At 52.3% G+C, this 14,206-nt stretch overlaps 1 protein-coding gene across 3 annotated transcripts in view; it reads left to right on the top strand.

Annotated features, from left to right (window-relative positions):
- The window catches only part of RAP1GAP (RAP1 GTPase activating protein), a 162,630-nt gene that overhangs the window by 129,850 nt on the left and 18,574 nt on the right, over nt 1-14,206 (top strand). For all 3 annotated transcript variants that reach the window (XM_075060307.1, XM_032783940.2, XM_032783938.2), the window contains 2 exons: nt 294-434; nt 11,197-11,328. In XM_075060307.1, the coding sequence (XP_074916408.1) occupies nt 294-434; nt 11,197-11,328 (273 nt within the window). The remainder of the gene's footprint in view (nt 1-293; nt 435-11,196; nt 11,329-14,206) is intronic.

Here is a 14,206-nt window from a genome sequence, read left to right as displayed (position 1 = left end):
CTGGGGTCAGGGCCATGCCTCACTGCACAGTTGCATGCATTTGTTACTCCGGGCCCAGGATACAGCCACTGAGCTGGTCTTGTGGCAGTGCAGCATGTGCCAAAGGCTCCTGGGGACACCCCTGCTCTCCGGGAGCGACAGCCGGGCACCGAGCAGGAGCCAGGGACAGAATCACAACTTGTCCTGTGTCCCCCCAGTACTCAGTCCCCTCTGTCCTCTTTGTTCCTGATCGCTACTGCCCGCAGCCCGTGCCTCCAATGCCGCTAATGCCGCCTGTGCCCCTCCTGCCACAGGAGCGCACGCGGGCAGCTCTGCTGGAGACGCTGTACGAGGAGCTGCATGTTAACAGCCAGTCCATGATGGGCCTGGGTGGGGACGAGGACAAGCTGGAGAACGGCGGTGGGGGGAGCGGAGGCTTCTTCGAGTCCTTCAAGGTGAGAGGGGCATGGCCCAGTACCTGGCAGCGCAGCTCCCCACCCAGGGACACCAAGACCTGGGAAGCGGCACGTCAGCTCAGAGCACTAGGAAGGGGACAGAAGATCTAGGGATGTGTTGGAGGGCAGGGGGAACCCACACTTTTAGCCCAAGCAGTGGTCCCCAAACTTTTCACCGTCATGCCCCCCCAACCCCTCTTTGCATCCCCCCCCATACGCCTCAGGAGCCAGAGCCGGGAGCGGGGCCATGGCTCCTGGGTGGGGAAGGGGGGGTGGACAGGGGTAAGGGGGCCAAGGCTGGGGGTGGTTTGGGGCCTGGAACAGGAATGGAGGCTGAAGCTGGGGGCAGGACTGGGGTTGGGGCTGGGAGCAGAACCATAGGTGGGGGCAGGGCTAAGGCCAGGGCTGGGAGTGGAAGCCGTGGCTGGGCCACAGTCAGGGGTGAAGGCTGCGGGCGAGGCTGGGGTTGGGGCCATGGCTGGAGCAGAGCTGGGAGCCTGGGGCCAGAGGGGAGCTGCATGGTACTCCCACCGTGCCCCCCATGAGGGCTGGCCAGGGCCCCACTGCACTCACCTCAAAGTTCCTCCGTGCCCCCCATGTTGCGGGGCTCTGCCTTAAAGGGATGTAGTAGCATCCAATGGTTAGAGGAGGGGCTGGGAAGCAGGAGTCCTGCCACCACCAAGTGATTTAGACAAAGATTCAGGAAAAGGACCACTTGGAGTTCCTATTTCCCCAAAATATCCCTCCAAGCCCCTTCACTCCCTTTCCTGGTGTGGAAGAAACGAACTCCACTCTCAGGTTGGAAGCAACAAAATCAGAGACAGCTTTATTCAGGCCATGCAATTGCAAGGGAAGAACACAGCTGACAGAGAGCATCTCTGCCTCAGTTTCTTCAAAGTACAAGCAATATCACACAAGCAACATTTTAGTGTCATTAATGCATTAATTAAAAACATCTGCAGTTTGTTTATGTTATGTCCTGCCCATTCCTGTATTTTCTCACTTCTGTTCTCAAACATCGCTGTCTCAAGGCTGGGTCATGCTGACTCAATTCTGCTGTCTTCCCATCCGCTTCTGACATAAGCCCTGCTTCTACAGGTCCCGCGATATTAGGCTAAGACTTAGCATGAGAGTTGCTCTGTTTCTTATAACTAACAGGCCTCTATTTAAATCCTTTGACCCTGTTTCTACACTGGGGAGGCTTGAGAATAATATACCAACCAATTGCATTTAGTAAAAGTACAGACCAGACCCTTTATTTTTAGGACACTAAAAATCAATCAGGTTCTTAAAAGAAGAACTTTATTATAAGAAAAATGTAAAAAAAGAACCTCTGTAAAATCAGAATGGAAAGTAATTTTACAGGGTGATAATAAGATTTAAAACACAGAGGATTCCCCTCTAGGCGCAACTTTAAAGTTACAAAGAAAATTCACAGGCTAAAACAACAGATAATCTAATGCATTTCCTTGCCTTTACTTACAATTTCTGTAATTTTAGATGTATCATTTTAAGGTATCTTTTCAAGAGGTAGGTTACCTGCTTGGTCTCTCTCTCTTCTCTCCAGAGGTAAACAACAAAGAAAGCACAAACAAAACCTCCTCGCAGCCCTGCTCCCTCCCCCCAGATTTAAAAGTATCTTCTTTTCCCATTGGTCCTTCTGGTCAAGTGCCAACTAGATTAATTGAACTGATTAACCCCTTACAGGTAAAATGATTCTGTACCTCTGTCTGTACCTCTGGCCAGGAGGGATTTTATGTTACTGCATACATAAAGGTTGTTACCCTTCCCTTTATATTTATGACATGCCCCCCAAACCACAGACAGTGCTGGACAGCCTGTTCCACACTGGCTGTGATTTCTTCCTGGAGCTGTAGGAGACAACAGAGTTACTAAGACACATGCACCTTTAGGTATACTACTGATTATATAAAAACTAACAATATTTTCCACATTTCAAGGACAATTTTAACCAGTTGATTCTGGGAAACTTTCACGGGAGAGTGCATCAGCCACTTTGTTAGAAGCTTCTGAAATGTGTTGTATTTCAAAATCAAAATCTTAGAGAGCTAAACTTCACTGAAGAAATTTTTTGTTATTTTCCTTGACAGTATGAAGCCACTTCAGAGCAGCATGGTCAGTTTGCAGGTGGAAACACCATCCCCAAACTTATGGGCATAGCTTTTTCAGCGCGTAAACAATGGCGTAACATTCCTTTTCGGTGACTGACCAGTGGCTTTCCCTCTCAGTTTTTTACTGACGACAGGATGGAATTTTTGATCTGGTCCTTCCTGCATTAAAACTGCTCCCACAACACGCTCAGATGCATCTGTGATTACTAGGAAAGGTTTGTCAAGGTCTGGTGTCCTTAGCACAGGGTCAGACATGAATGTCGCTTTAAGCTGGTTAAAGGCCTTCTGACACTCTTCATTCCACTGAAGTGCATTTGGCTGTATCTTTTTGGTTAGGTCTGTCAGTGGGGGCAGCAATTTGGCTGTAGTGCGGTATAAATTGCCTGTAATATCCGCCAAGCCTAAGAAGGATTGGACCTGTTTCTTGGACTTTGGGACTGGCCACTTTTGGATAGCATCCGCCTTGGCCTGTAGGGGGTTGTAGTTCCTTGACTCACCTGGTGTCCAAGGCAAGTCACTCTGTTTAGGCCTATTTGACACTTTTTAGCCTTAACAGTTAGTCCTGCCTCCCTTATTCGCTCAAAGACTTTTTGTAGATGTTTTGCCCATGAATCAGAAAAGATAGGCACATCATCAAGGTATGTGACTGCAGATTCTCCCAGTCCCACTTGGAGACCATCTACACGTTTCTGGAAGGTGGCGGGTGCATTTCACAGCCCGAAAGGGAGCACATTAAATTCATACAGCCCTGCATGGGTGATGAAGGCTGACCTTTCCTTGGCGGGTTCATCTAGCGATACTTGCCAGTACCCCTTGGTTAAGTCTAATGTAGAGATGAACTGGGCATGTCCCAGTTTCTCTAATAGCTCATCTTTGCATAGCATTGGATCAGTGGTCCTCAACATTTTTGTGGCCAGTAGCACATCCATGTTTTCAGAAGAGTAGGGCGGGCGCCAACAATTTTTCAAAGCTTATTCTGTATTTGTACATTAAATAATATGAAAAACATAATATTTTATATTACATAATATATGAATCCATAAGATAAAAAGGGTAATTTTACATGTAAAAGGTATTAATTAAATTATTCAGCAATTACTCTTTTACCTTATCATGTGAATTTGCTCTTTTTTTATCTACTTGTAAGAAAAATTAAGGAGTTTTTACAAAATAAATGTCAGAAACAGTTTTCATCTTATGTATTTTAAAAAAGTAAAACATTGTTGAACTGCTGGTCCAAATATATTTATTATTCTTACTTTAACATAGAATGAAGCCTGCAGCCCCGGAGTTCTCTGTCCCTAGCAGGTGTGGGGCTGTGATTTCTCTCTGGCTTAAGCCACGGCCCCGCGCCTGCCAGGGACCGAAAACACCAGTGTCTGCAGCCCCGGGGAAGCCAGAGAGAAGCCGCGGCCCCACGTCTGTCAGGGACAGAGAACACTAGCACCCGCAGCCTGCAGCCCCGGAGTTCTCGGTCCCCAGCAGGCGCGGGGCCGTGGCTTCTCTCCCCTGCTGGGCACTAGACAGGCGCACATAAATGCCCCGGCAGGCACCATGGCACCCACGGGCACCACATTGGGGACCACTGCATTGGATAGTTGTCTGAGCGAGTCACAGCGTTTAGCTTATCGTAGTCCATGCAAAAGTGTATTTCCCCATCTAGTTTGGGAACTAGAACCACTGGAGATGCCCATGCACTTTTAGAGGGGCGGATTACCCCCATCTTTAGCATGTTCTGGATCTCCCGTTCTATAGCAGTTTTGGCTTGAGGAGTCACCTGGTAAGGTTGGGCTCTAATTGGGCGAGCATTACCTGTGTCAATGGAGTAGTATGCCCATTGTATCTGTCCTGGGGTGGCTGAGAACATCGGCACGAAGCTAGAGTACAGCTCCTTGATCTGCTGTTGCTGCATACGTCCGAGGGTCATGGAGAGGTTCACCTCTTCCATGCCACCATCACTTTTTCCTTCGTAGTAGACACCTTCAGACCACTCAGCGTCATCTCCTCCCTGGGCTGTAAATTGACAACCTTTAACTCTCTGGAATAAAAGTGCTTCAGAGAATTAACATGGTACACTTTAGGCTTTAGAGTTGAGGTGGGGGATGCTATGAGATAGTTAACAGCTATCAGGTGCTCTTGGATCATAAATGGCCAGTCCCACAATGCTTCCATCGTATGGGCCTGAAGCATCTTCAGGACCATGACCTGGTCCCCTACTTTGAAGGAACATCCTCTGGCATGTTTATCATACCTGGCCTTTTGCTCTTTCTGAGCATCTTTTAGGTTTTCTCTAGCAAGGGCTAAAGAGTTTCAGAGGGTGTTTTTTAGGCTGTTAACAAAGTCCAGAACGTTAGTTCCTGGAGAAGACATAAACCCCTCCCATTGCTGCTTCACCAACTGTAATGGCCCCTTAACCTCACGGCCATACACAAGTTTAAATGGTAAAAACCCTAAACTGGGATGTGGTACAGCCCCGAAGGCAAAGAGCAACTGCTGCAACACTAGGTCCCAATCATTGGAGTGTTCATTTATGAATTTCCATATCATGGCCCCCAAAGTTCCGTTAAACTTCTCCACCAGGCCATTGGTTTGATGGTGGTACGGGGTGGCAACCAAGTGATTCACCCTATGAGCTTCCCACAGGTTTTTCATGGTCCCTGCCAGGAAATTAGTTCCCGAATCCGTAAGGATGTTGGCGGGCCAACCTACCCTGGCAAAAATGTCTGTTAATGCCTGGCACACACTTGTAGCCCTGGTGTTGCTTAGGGCTACTGCTTCCAGCCATTGGGTGGCAAAATCCATGTAAGTCAGTATATACTGCTTTCCTCTGGGTGTCTTTTCTGGGAAAAGATCCAGAATATCCACAGCTACTCGCTGAAACAGAACCTCAATTATAGGGAGTGGCTGGAGAGGGCTTTGACCTGGTCTTGGGTTTTCCCCACTCTTTGGCACACCTCACAAGACCGGACATAAGTAGAAATATCCTTGCCCATTCCCTCCCAGTGGAAGGACTTCCCCAAACGGTCTTTGGTCCTGTTCATCCCAGCATGGCCACTAGGATCGTGGGCTAAGCTTAAGAGCTTTACCCGGTACTTAGTTGGAACTATCAACTGTGTCTGAGGATGCCAGCCTTCCTGGTGCCCACCAGAAAGAGTTTCCTTGTATAAAAGTCCTCTTTCTACAACAAACCAGGATTGATTAGAAGAGCTGAGAGGCGGTGGGTTGCTCTGTGCTTCCGTTGCACAGCAATTCCAGTTGCTCAGCCTGGAATTGTTCCCTTGATGCTGGAGACATCAGTTCCTCACTGGATTGTGGACTTGGGCGTGGGCTTGGAAGTGATATAGGTGATGGGGCTGTTTCAGTTGACTATGAACTGCTCTCCGCTGGTGCACTATGTGGCATTTCAGGCTCTGGCTGAGCCTCTTGCATAGGTTTAGCTGCTGCTGCCTGTGCGGGCTCAGTAGTGCCCCCTGGCGCTGGAGTTGTAGACGGGGTTGCACGTGCTGGATTCAGTGCTGGCAATAGTTCTGGTGCTGGTTACTCAGCCCATTCCGGTTCTGAGACTGGCTTTGGTTGGGTCTCTGGGACTGAATCCACTACAGCTGTTGCAGTCGTTAGCAGGGGATCCGGTTTTACCACCTCAGTTTCGGGCTCTGGTAACAGAGACTGGGCCCTGATGGACGGCTCAGGAACAGGGATAGGTGTGAAAGCTTGCTTAACCTGGCTGCAGGTGACCATTCCCACCCTCTTGGCTAGCTTCACATGGTTGGCCAAGTCTTCCCCCAGCAACATGGAAATGGGGTAATCATCATAGATTGCAAAAGTCCACATTCCTGACCAGCCCTTGTACTGGACAGGCAACTTGGCTGTAGGCAAGTTTAAAGAGTTTGACATGAAGGATTGAATTGTCACTTGGGCCTCTGGGTTGATGAATTTAGGGTCCACTAAGGATTGATGACACCTGTGCTCCAGTGTCCCTCCACACGATAACCTTCTTCCCACTCACATTCACAGTTCCCCTTCGCTGTGAGGGTATCTGGGAGGCATCTGGGCCTGGGGAACTTTGGTGTGATTCTGGTGTAATGATCTGCAATCTGTTGGGGTTCTTGGGGCAGTTGGCCTTCACATACCGCAGCTTAGTACATTTAAAACATTGCCCAGCTGACTGGTCACTGGGGCGAGGTGAGTTGCTGGAGACTGGTGTGGTGGGACGATAAGGGTGTTGGGGGTTTTCCTTGGGATGTAGGCGGGGCCGTGGGCTGCCCCCAGTGGCAGGGTGTTGTTTCGGGTGGTCCCTTCTGGTATCCGCTCCAACTGATACTAGCTTTTTTCTTTTCCGCCTCCTCCACTCATTTGGTTCCGATCTCCCCCTCCTCGATTACAGTTTTGGGCTTCCCATCTAGAATGTACCTTTTTATTTCCTCAGGAACACACTCTAAGAACTGCTCCATTTGCATTAGTAAAGACAGATCTTCCAGAGATGTAACGTTTGCTCCTGATGTCCAGGCATCCCAATTTTTTACAATGTGCTAGGCATGTTGGGACAATGCCACATCTGGTTTCCACCTAAGGGCTTTGAACTGCCGATGGGCATGCTCGGTGTTAGCCCCATTCTAATTCTGGCCTTTTTTAAAAAGCGTTTGTAGCTGTTCATGTGTTCCTTAGGCATTTCAGCTGCCACCTCTGCTAAGGGTCCACTGAGCTGCAGCTGCAGCGCCACCACATACTGGTCTATAGAGATGCTGTACCCAAGGCAGGCCCTTTCGAAATTTTCTAAGAAGGCCTCTGTATCATCGCCTTCCTTGTAGGTGGGGAATTTTTTAGAATGGGGAACGGTACCTGGAGAAGGATTGTTAGGGTTATCGGGTAGACCCAGCTTAGCCCTTTCCAGATATAAGCACTTCAGCTCTAAATCTGTATCCAAGTGTTTTGCCTCCATTTCCGTCTCCAAGTATTTTGCCTGTTTTCTCTCCTCTGCTTCCAACTCCAAGCACTTTAAGGCCATCTGTCTTTCATGTTCTTTCTGTCTCTCTTCAGCTTCCAATCTGGCTAATTCTAGTTTCTTTTGGACCTCATTTTCCATCATCCTAGCCGTCCTGCACTTAGCCTAGCCTAACCTGAGAGCTAGAAAGAAAAAAAAAAGAAAAAGTATCCTTTTAAAAAAATACCTCCCTGGTTTTGAAGCCTAAAATAAAAAAAATTCCTTTTAATATCCTGAAGTCCATGCTTCTGGTTCAAAATGATCCCACCGTGCTGCCACCATGTCAGGATTCCTTCCCCACTCTGAACTCTGGGGTACAGATGTGGGGACCCACATGAAAGACCCCCTAAGCTTATTTCTACCAGCTTAGGTTAAAACTTCCCCAAGGCACAAATCTTTTTCTTGTCCTTGTACAGTATTGCTGCCACCACCAAGTGATTTAGACAAAGATTCAGGAAAGGGACCACTTGGAGTTCCTATTTCCCCAAAATATCCCCCCAAGCCTCTTCACCCCCTTTCCTGGGGAGGCTTGAGAATAATATACTAATCAATCGCCTTTAATAAAAGTACAGACCAGACCGTTTATTTTTAGGACACTAAAATCAATTAGGTTCTTAAAAGAAGAACTTTATTATAAGGAAAAAAGTAAAAGAAGCACCTCTGTAAAATCAGGATGGAAGGTAATTTTATAGGCTGATAAAAAGAATTAAAACACAGACGATTTCCCTCTAGGCTCAACTTTAAAGTTACAAAGACAGGAATAGAATAAACCTCCTTCTTAGCATAGGGAAAATTCACAAGCTAAAACAAAAGATAATCTAATGCATTTCCTTGCCTTTACTTACAATTTCTGTAATTTTAGATGTATCATTTTAGGGTGTGTTTTCAAGAGATGGGTTACCTGCTTGGTCTCTCTCTCTCTCTATCCAGAGGGAACCAACAGAGAATGTAAACAACACCTCCCCCCGCACCCCACGATTTAAAAGTATCTTGTTTTCCCATTGGTCCTTCTGGTCAGGTGCCAACTAGATTAATTGAACTGATTAACCCTCTTATATGTAAAATGATTCTGTACCTCTGTCTGTACCTCTGACCAGGAGGGATTTTATGTTACTGCATACATAAAGGTTGTTACCCTTCCCTTTATATTTATGACAACAACCAATGTCCTAGTTGATGGGAGCCATCAAGATTCCAAACCACCATTAATGGCCCACACTTTGCGTAATTACAATAGGATCTCAGAGTTATATTTCATATTTCTAGTTTCAAATACAGGAATGATACATTTATACAAATAGGATGACCACACTCAGTAGATTACAAGAGACCTTTTGCATGAAGCATATTTCAGTTACATTATATTCATGCTTATTAGCATATTTTCATAAAAGCGTATGGAGTGCAACGTCACAGGCTGGCCTGGTGGCCCAGCCATCTTTGTGGAGGGCTCAATGGTCCTCATGACAGAGCTGCCTGCAAGTAGCCAGTGTGCTGAGTTTGCTCATCAGTTTTGCTGTCTGGGTTTCACCTCTGGGGGCTCTGGCTCCTGCCCACCTGGCCCAGGGAGTGCACCCAAGTTCCCAGCAGTGCTGTGTCACACAGGGCACAGACGGACTCGCCTGGCCCTGCTAACCTGGTCTGGATGGGTGGGGTAGAGAAGTGTCCAGCTGTTCCCCAGGGACCTAAGGGATATGTCAGCTCTCAGGGGAGCCCTAAATCCATAGAGGACAAGGGTGTCTCTGGGTCTGGCCTGTAGGGCTTGGCCTGCACTAAGCAGGTTGATGAGAGCGGCACCATCTCCTGCACGCCTCCTGGCATGGGGACAGATCTAGCCAAGGAGGAGAGAGGGGACGTGGCTGCAGACTAGCGGTGAGGTGCATAGTGTCTTCCCCTGACTCTCAGGCACATCCGCAGCTCTCTGTATTAGTCAGCAGGGAGCACTAATACGCAGGACTCCCATTGTCTCCCCCTCTCCACATCTGTCTCCCTCCCATCCTGGCTGGCAAGCACCCACCTGAGTCAGCCTTTTGCATGACTCTGGTGCCTGCATGTGGCACTCACCACAGTCCATTCTGAAGCACAGCATTGGAGCTGGGGCAGAGCCTGGCAGCGGGCCACACTGGCACCCATCTCACCCTGCTGTAGCGAAAGCTCCTCCAGGCAAACGCCCCTTCCTGAGGATTCAGCCATGGCACTTGCCTCCAGGCAGGCCTTCCATGCACAGGAAGGGTGCTGAGCTTGCCCAGCCCAGCAGGATTGCAACCCCTTGGGCAGTGGGGTCACTCCTACACAGGGGGGTCAGGGCACTGGGAAGTTATGGCTGCAGGGTTGAAAGGGACTGAAGGAGTTGGGTGCCCAATGCCCAGGGGATCTCCACACCTTTGAAAACGCCAGCCTAGGTGACTTCTTCAAGGTCCACAGGAAGGCAGAGTTGGGAATAGAACTCAGGAGTCCTGGCTGCCCTAGACCCTACTCCCTTCCAGCGTGGAGGGTGTCCTGGCTGCCAGTGCCATTTTGAGCACTAGACACAATCCCTTCCAGAGCTGAGAGTGGAACCCAGGAGTCCTGGTGCCAGTCCTTGCTCTCAACACTAGCCACGTTGGCTTGTGGTTCCTTCGGTGGGACAGGAGAGTGAAACGTGTCCCAGGCTGTGCCAGCCAAGTCCTGCGCATCCCCCCAAGGAAGTACAGGTGAACTGAAGCGTGCAGTGCTCCTTTCCGCTAGTTACAGCCCCAGGCCAGGAGCCAGATATGTTGTCCGCCCCCGGCTCTTCTCTGCCCCTGTCCCAGCACCGAGCCAGCCGCTGTCAGCCACTGCCCCCAGCCTAGCTGGGGGTGTCAGGGAAATGCAGGCACCCTAGGGCGGGGCTGGGAGGAGAAGCTGCTCAGATGGGGCCAGCACTGGGCTGGGAGCTTGGTACAAGCTGGCAAACAGCACTGGGAAGCCTGCAACAGGGAGTGGGCAGCTTTACTGTGCCCCCACAGCTGGGCAGTGCCCCTCCAATTTGCTCATGCTTTCTGTGCTGTGGGGGCAGCGTGTGGGGCCATCATTATGGGAACTGTTGGCCTCGGCTGTCCCCTAACCACTAGGAGTTCACTGTTCCCGAGGCGAGAAGTCACTGTGTGGAGTTCCCTGCCACTTGGGCTCATAGGCCACGTCCAGTGAGTGGGTCATCCTACAGCCATTCACGCAGGCTGGCAGCTGGTTCTCAATTCTCATGCTGTAGGACAGCAGCTAGTTGCTGCAGGGGTCAGGCAGGAACCCCCAGCCCCGCCATGGACACTCCTTGCTACATACATTAGTGGGAAGGGGACTTTAGCCTCCTTCTGGAGCATCAAGAGTTCTCCGTTGCCAGGGTCTGGCTCGTGGTCCAGGCCCACCCAGCACAGCCCATGTTCAAGGTCTTGGACAGGCCCAGCACTGCCGTTTGTCGGGGAGCCAGTGTTGAGGGATGGGGTTTGTCTCAGACTCTGCTTCCCACAACCCCCTCCTTGCTCCCCAGAACATGTCCTGGTGTCTCTCCCCTCCAGCCTGCTGCAGCTCTGTGCTTGGGCCCAGGGATGGCCAGCAGCTGTGGGCTGGTGGCCCTGAGCACAGTGCCAAAGCGGCACAGGCAGTGAGTGACGGCGACTGAATTCCCTTCCAGCGCGTGATCCGCAGCCGCAGCCAGTCCATGGATGCCATGGGCCTCAGCAGCAAGAAGCAGAACACAGTGTCCACCAGCCACAGCGGCAGCTTCGGCCACAACAACCCAGACATGGCCAAAACCACAGGCATAGTGAGTGTGACCATCCCCGCATCCCTGCTGGGCCTGCTTCTGCTCTGAGCCCCGCCTCTGCTCTGAGCCCCACCCCTGCTCTGAGCCCCACCTGTCTGACCCCATCCTGCTCTGAGCCCCACCCACTCTGAGCCCCGCCCCTGCTCTGAGCCCTGTCTGACCCCATTCTGCTCTGAGCCCCTCCCCTTGCTCTGAGCCCTGCCCCTGCTCTGAGCCCCACCTGTCTGACCCCATCCTGCTCTGAGCCCCACCTGTCTGACCCCATCCTGCTCTGAGCCCCACCCACTCTGAGCCCCGCCCCTGCTCTGAGCCCTGTCTGACCCCATTCTGCTCTGAGCCCCTCCCCTTGCTCTGAGCCCTGCCCCTGCTCTGAGCCCCACCTGTCTGACCCCATCCTGCTCTGAGCCCCACCTGTCTGACCCCATCCTGCTCTGAGCCCCACCCACTCTGAGCCCCGCCCCTGCTCTGAGCCCTGTCTGACCCCATTCTGCTCTGAGCCCCTCCCCTTGCTCTGAGCCCTGCCCCTGCTCTGAGCCCCACCTGTCTGACCCCATCCTGCTCTGAGCCCCACCTGTCTGACCCCATCCTGCTCTGAGCCCCACCCACTCTGAGCCCCGCCCCTGCTCTGAGCCCTGTCTGACCCCATTCTGCTCTGAGCCCCTCCCCTTGCTCTGAGCCCTGCCCCTGCTCTGAGCCCCACCTGTCTGACCCCATCCTGCTCTGAGCCCCACCTGTCTGACCCCATCCTGCTCTGAGCCCCACCCACTCTGAGCCCCGCCCCTGCTCTGAGCCCTGTCTGACCCCATTCTGCTCTGAGCCCCTCCCCTTGCTCTGAGCCCTGCCCCTGCTCTGAGCCCCACCTGTCTGACCCCATCCTGCTCTGAGCCCCACCCACTCTGAGCCCCGCCCCTGCTCTGAGCCCTGTCTGACCCCATTCTGCTCTGAGCCCCGCCCCTTGCTCTGAGCCCCGCCCCTGCTCTGAGCCCCACCTGTCTGACCTCATTCTACTCTGAGCCCCTCCCCCTGCTCTGAGCCCTGCCCCTGCTGAGCCCCACCTATCTGACCTCATTCTGCTCTGAGCCTCACCCCCTGCCCTGAGCCCCACCTGTCTGACCCCATCCTGCTCTGAGCCCCACCCCACCCCTGCTCTGAGCCCCACCTATCTGACCTCATTCTGCTCTGAGCCTCACCCCCTGCCCTGAGCCCCACCTGTCTGACCCCATCCTGCTCTGAGCCCCACCCCACCCCTGCTCTGAGCCCCACCTATCTGACCTCATTCTGCTCTGAGCCTCACCCCCTGCCCTGAGCCCCACCTGTCTGACCCCATCCTGCTCTGAACCCCACCTGTCTGACCCCATCCTGCCCTGAGCCCAGCCCCCTGCCCTGAGCCCTGCCTTTGTGACCCCATCCTGCTCTGAGCCCCACACCACTCTGAGCCCCGCCCCTGCTCTGAGCCCCCCTGTCAGACCTTATTCTGCTCTGAGCCCCGCCCCCTGACCTGAGCCCCACCCCCTGCTTTGAGCCCCACAGCTTTAACTCCCCATTGTGTGGCCAAGCCCACCCAGGAGGCTGTGTGGTCTAGTGGTTAGCATAGGGGAGCTTGTAGTCAGGATCCTAGGTTCCTTGCCCAGCTCTGTCACTGACTGGCTGTGACGTGGGGTGAGTCATAGTCTCACTTTGTGCCTCAGTTTCCCCATCTGTACCAGGGAGTGGGGACTGTGAGGCATACTGATCGACGCCTGCAAAGTGCATGGAAATCCTGGAGGGAAGGGGCTAGGGAAGGGCAAAGCACCGTTGTCCGTCCCCACTGGGAGCGGGAAGAGGAAACACTAGCTTCAGGATGTGAGTTCATCCAGTCCTCAGAACCAGCCCACTGCCAAATTCTTAGGTGCTGGCTCCATCGTGTGGCCATGCCATGCACTTCATTGCACTGCAGCTCAATTTACAATCCAGCAACTAAGCCCTGCACCCGTCTGCGGCTCCCCTCTTGTCCAGTGATGGCCCTGGCTCTGCTTGGTGAGGGCAACAGCCAGAGAAGGTCTGAGGGATGCATAGGATGTGCCAGCTACTGTGCATGTTGGGCAAAAGAGGGCTTGATTGTATTAAGTGTCCATGTGCCCCCAAAGAAGAATTGAGGCCCCAAAGTTTGGCAGGGAAGGAGATGGGGCTGCACTTGGTGGATAATTTGTCTGCTGGTGTTACTGCCCTGGAATGCAGGGCTCCGTGGCTGTGCTGAGCACAGCAATGGCCAGTCCCCCAGCATGGGCTCCTGCTCCTACGGAAAGCCATGGCCACGCTGCCTGTCCTGGCAGTGACAGCAGGAGCTGAGACCCTGATGCCCAGGGATGGTTAGCTGGGCCTCAGGGGAGGAGAGGTGCCAGCAATCTGGGGTTCTGTCCCTAGCTTGGACATTGACTTGCAGTGTAGCCTTAGGCAAACCATAGCCTCCTCTGCGCCTCAGTTTCCCCGATTGTGAGAGATTGACCTGTCTGGGGCGGGGTGCAAGGAGGAGTTTGCTTTTGTCTGCAAAAGTTGCCTTGAGCTAGCCCCCTTCTTTTCTGTGTCATGCAGCCCTGCCCCCTTTCCCAGCTGCTCCCCACCCACCCTCCTCTCTCCCCACTGTGCAAGCCCCACAACACCCTCTCAGGCCTTCCCATGAGAGCTGCCAACTCCAAATCAACCATCCAGCGCCAGTAGCTGCTCAGTGGGGATCCCCACCGCAGATTCAGTGTATCCCCGCATAGGCCACCATGAAACCCACATGCTCATCCGGCGACGGGCAGCTACAGGGTGCTGTTAAAGAGCCCTGTTACGATGGTCAAGCCATTTTTATTTGCATGACTCTCTTCTCTTTTTCTCCCCCCTCTTCTCCCCCTCT

Source organism: Chelonoidis abingdonii, chromosome 23 (genome assembly GCF_003597395.2).
Source record: "Chelonoidis abingdonii isolate Lonesome George chromosome 23, CheloAbing_2.0, whole genome shotgun sequence".
In the NCBI taxonomy this organism is placed as follows: domain Eukaryota; kingdom Metazoa; phylum Chordata; order Testudines; family Testudinidae; genus Chelonoidis; species Chelonoidis abingdonii.
This window is presented reverse-complemented; position numbering and strand designations above follow the sequence as displayed.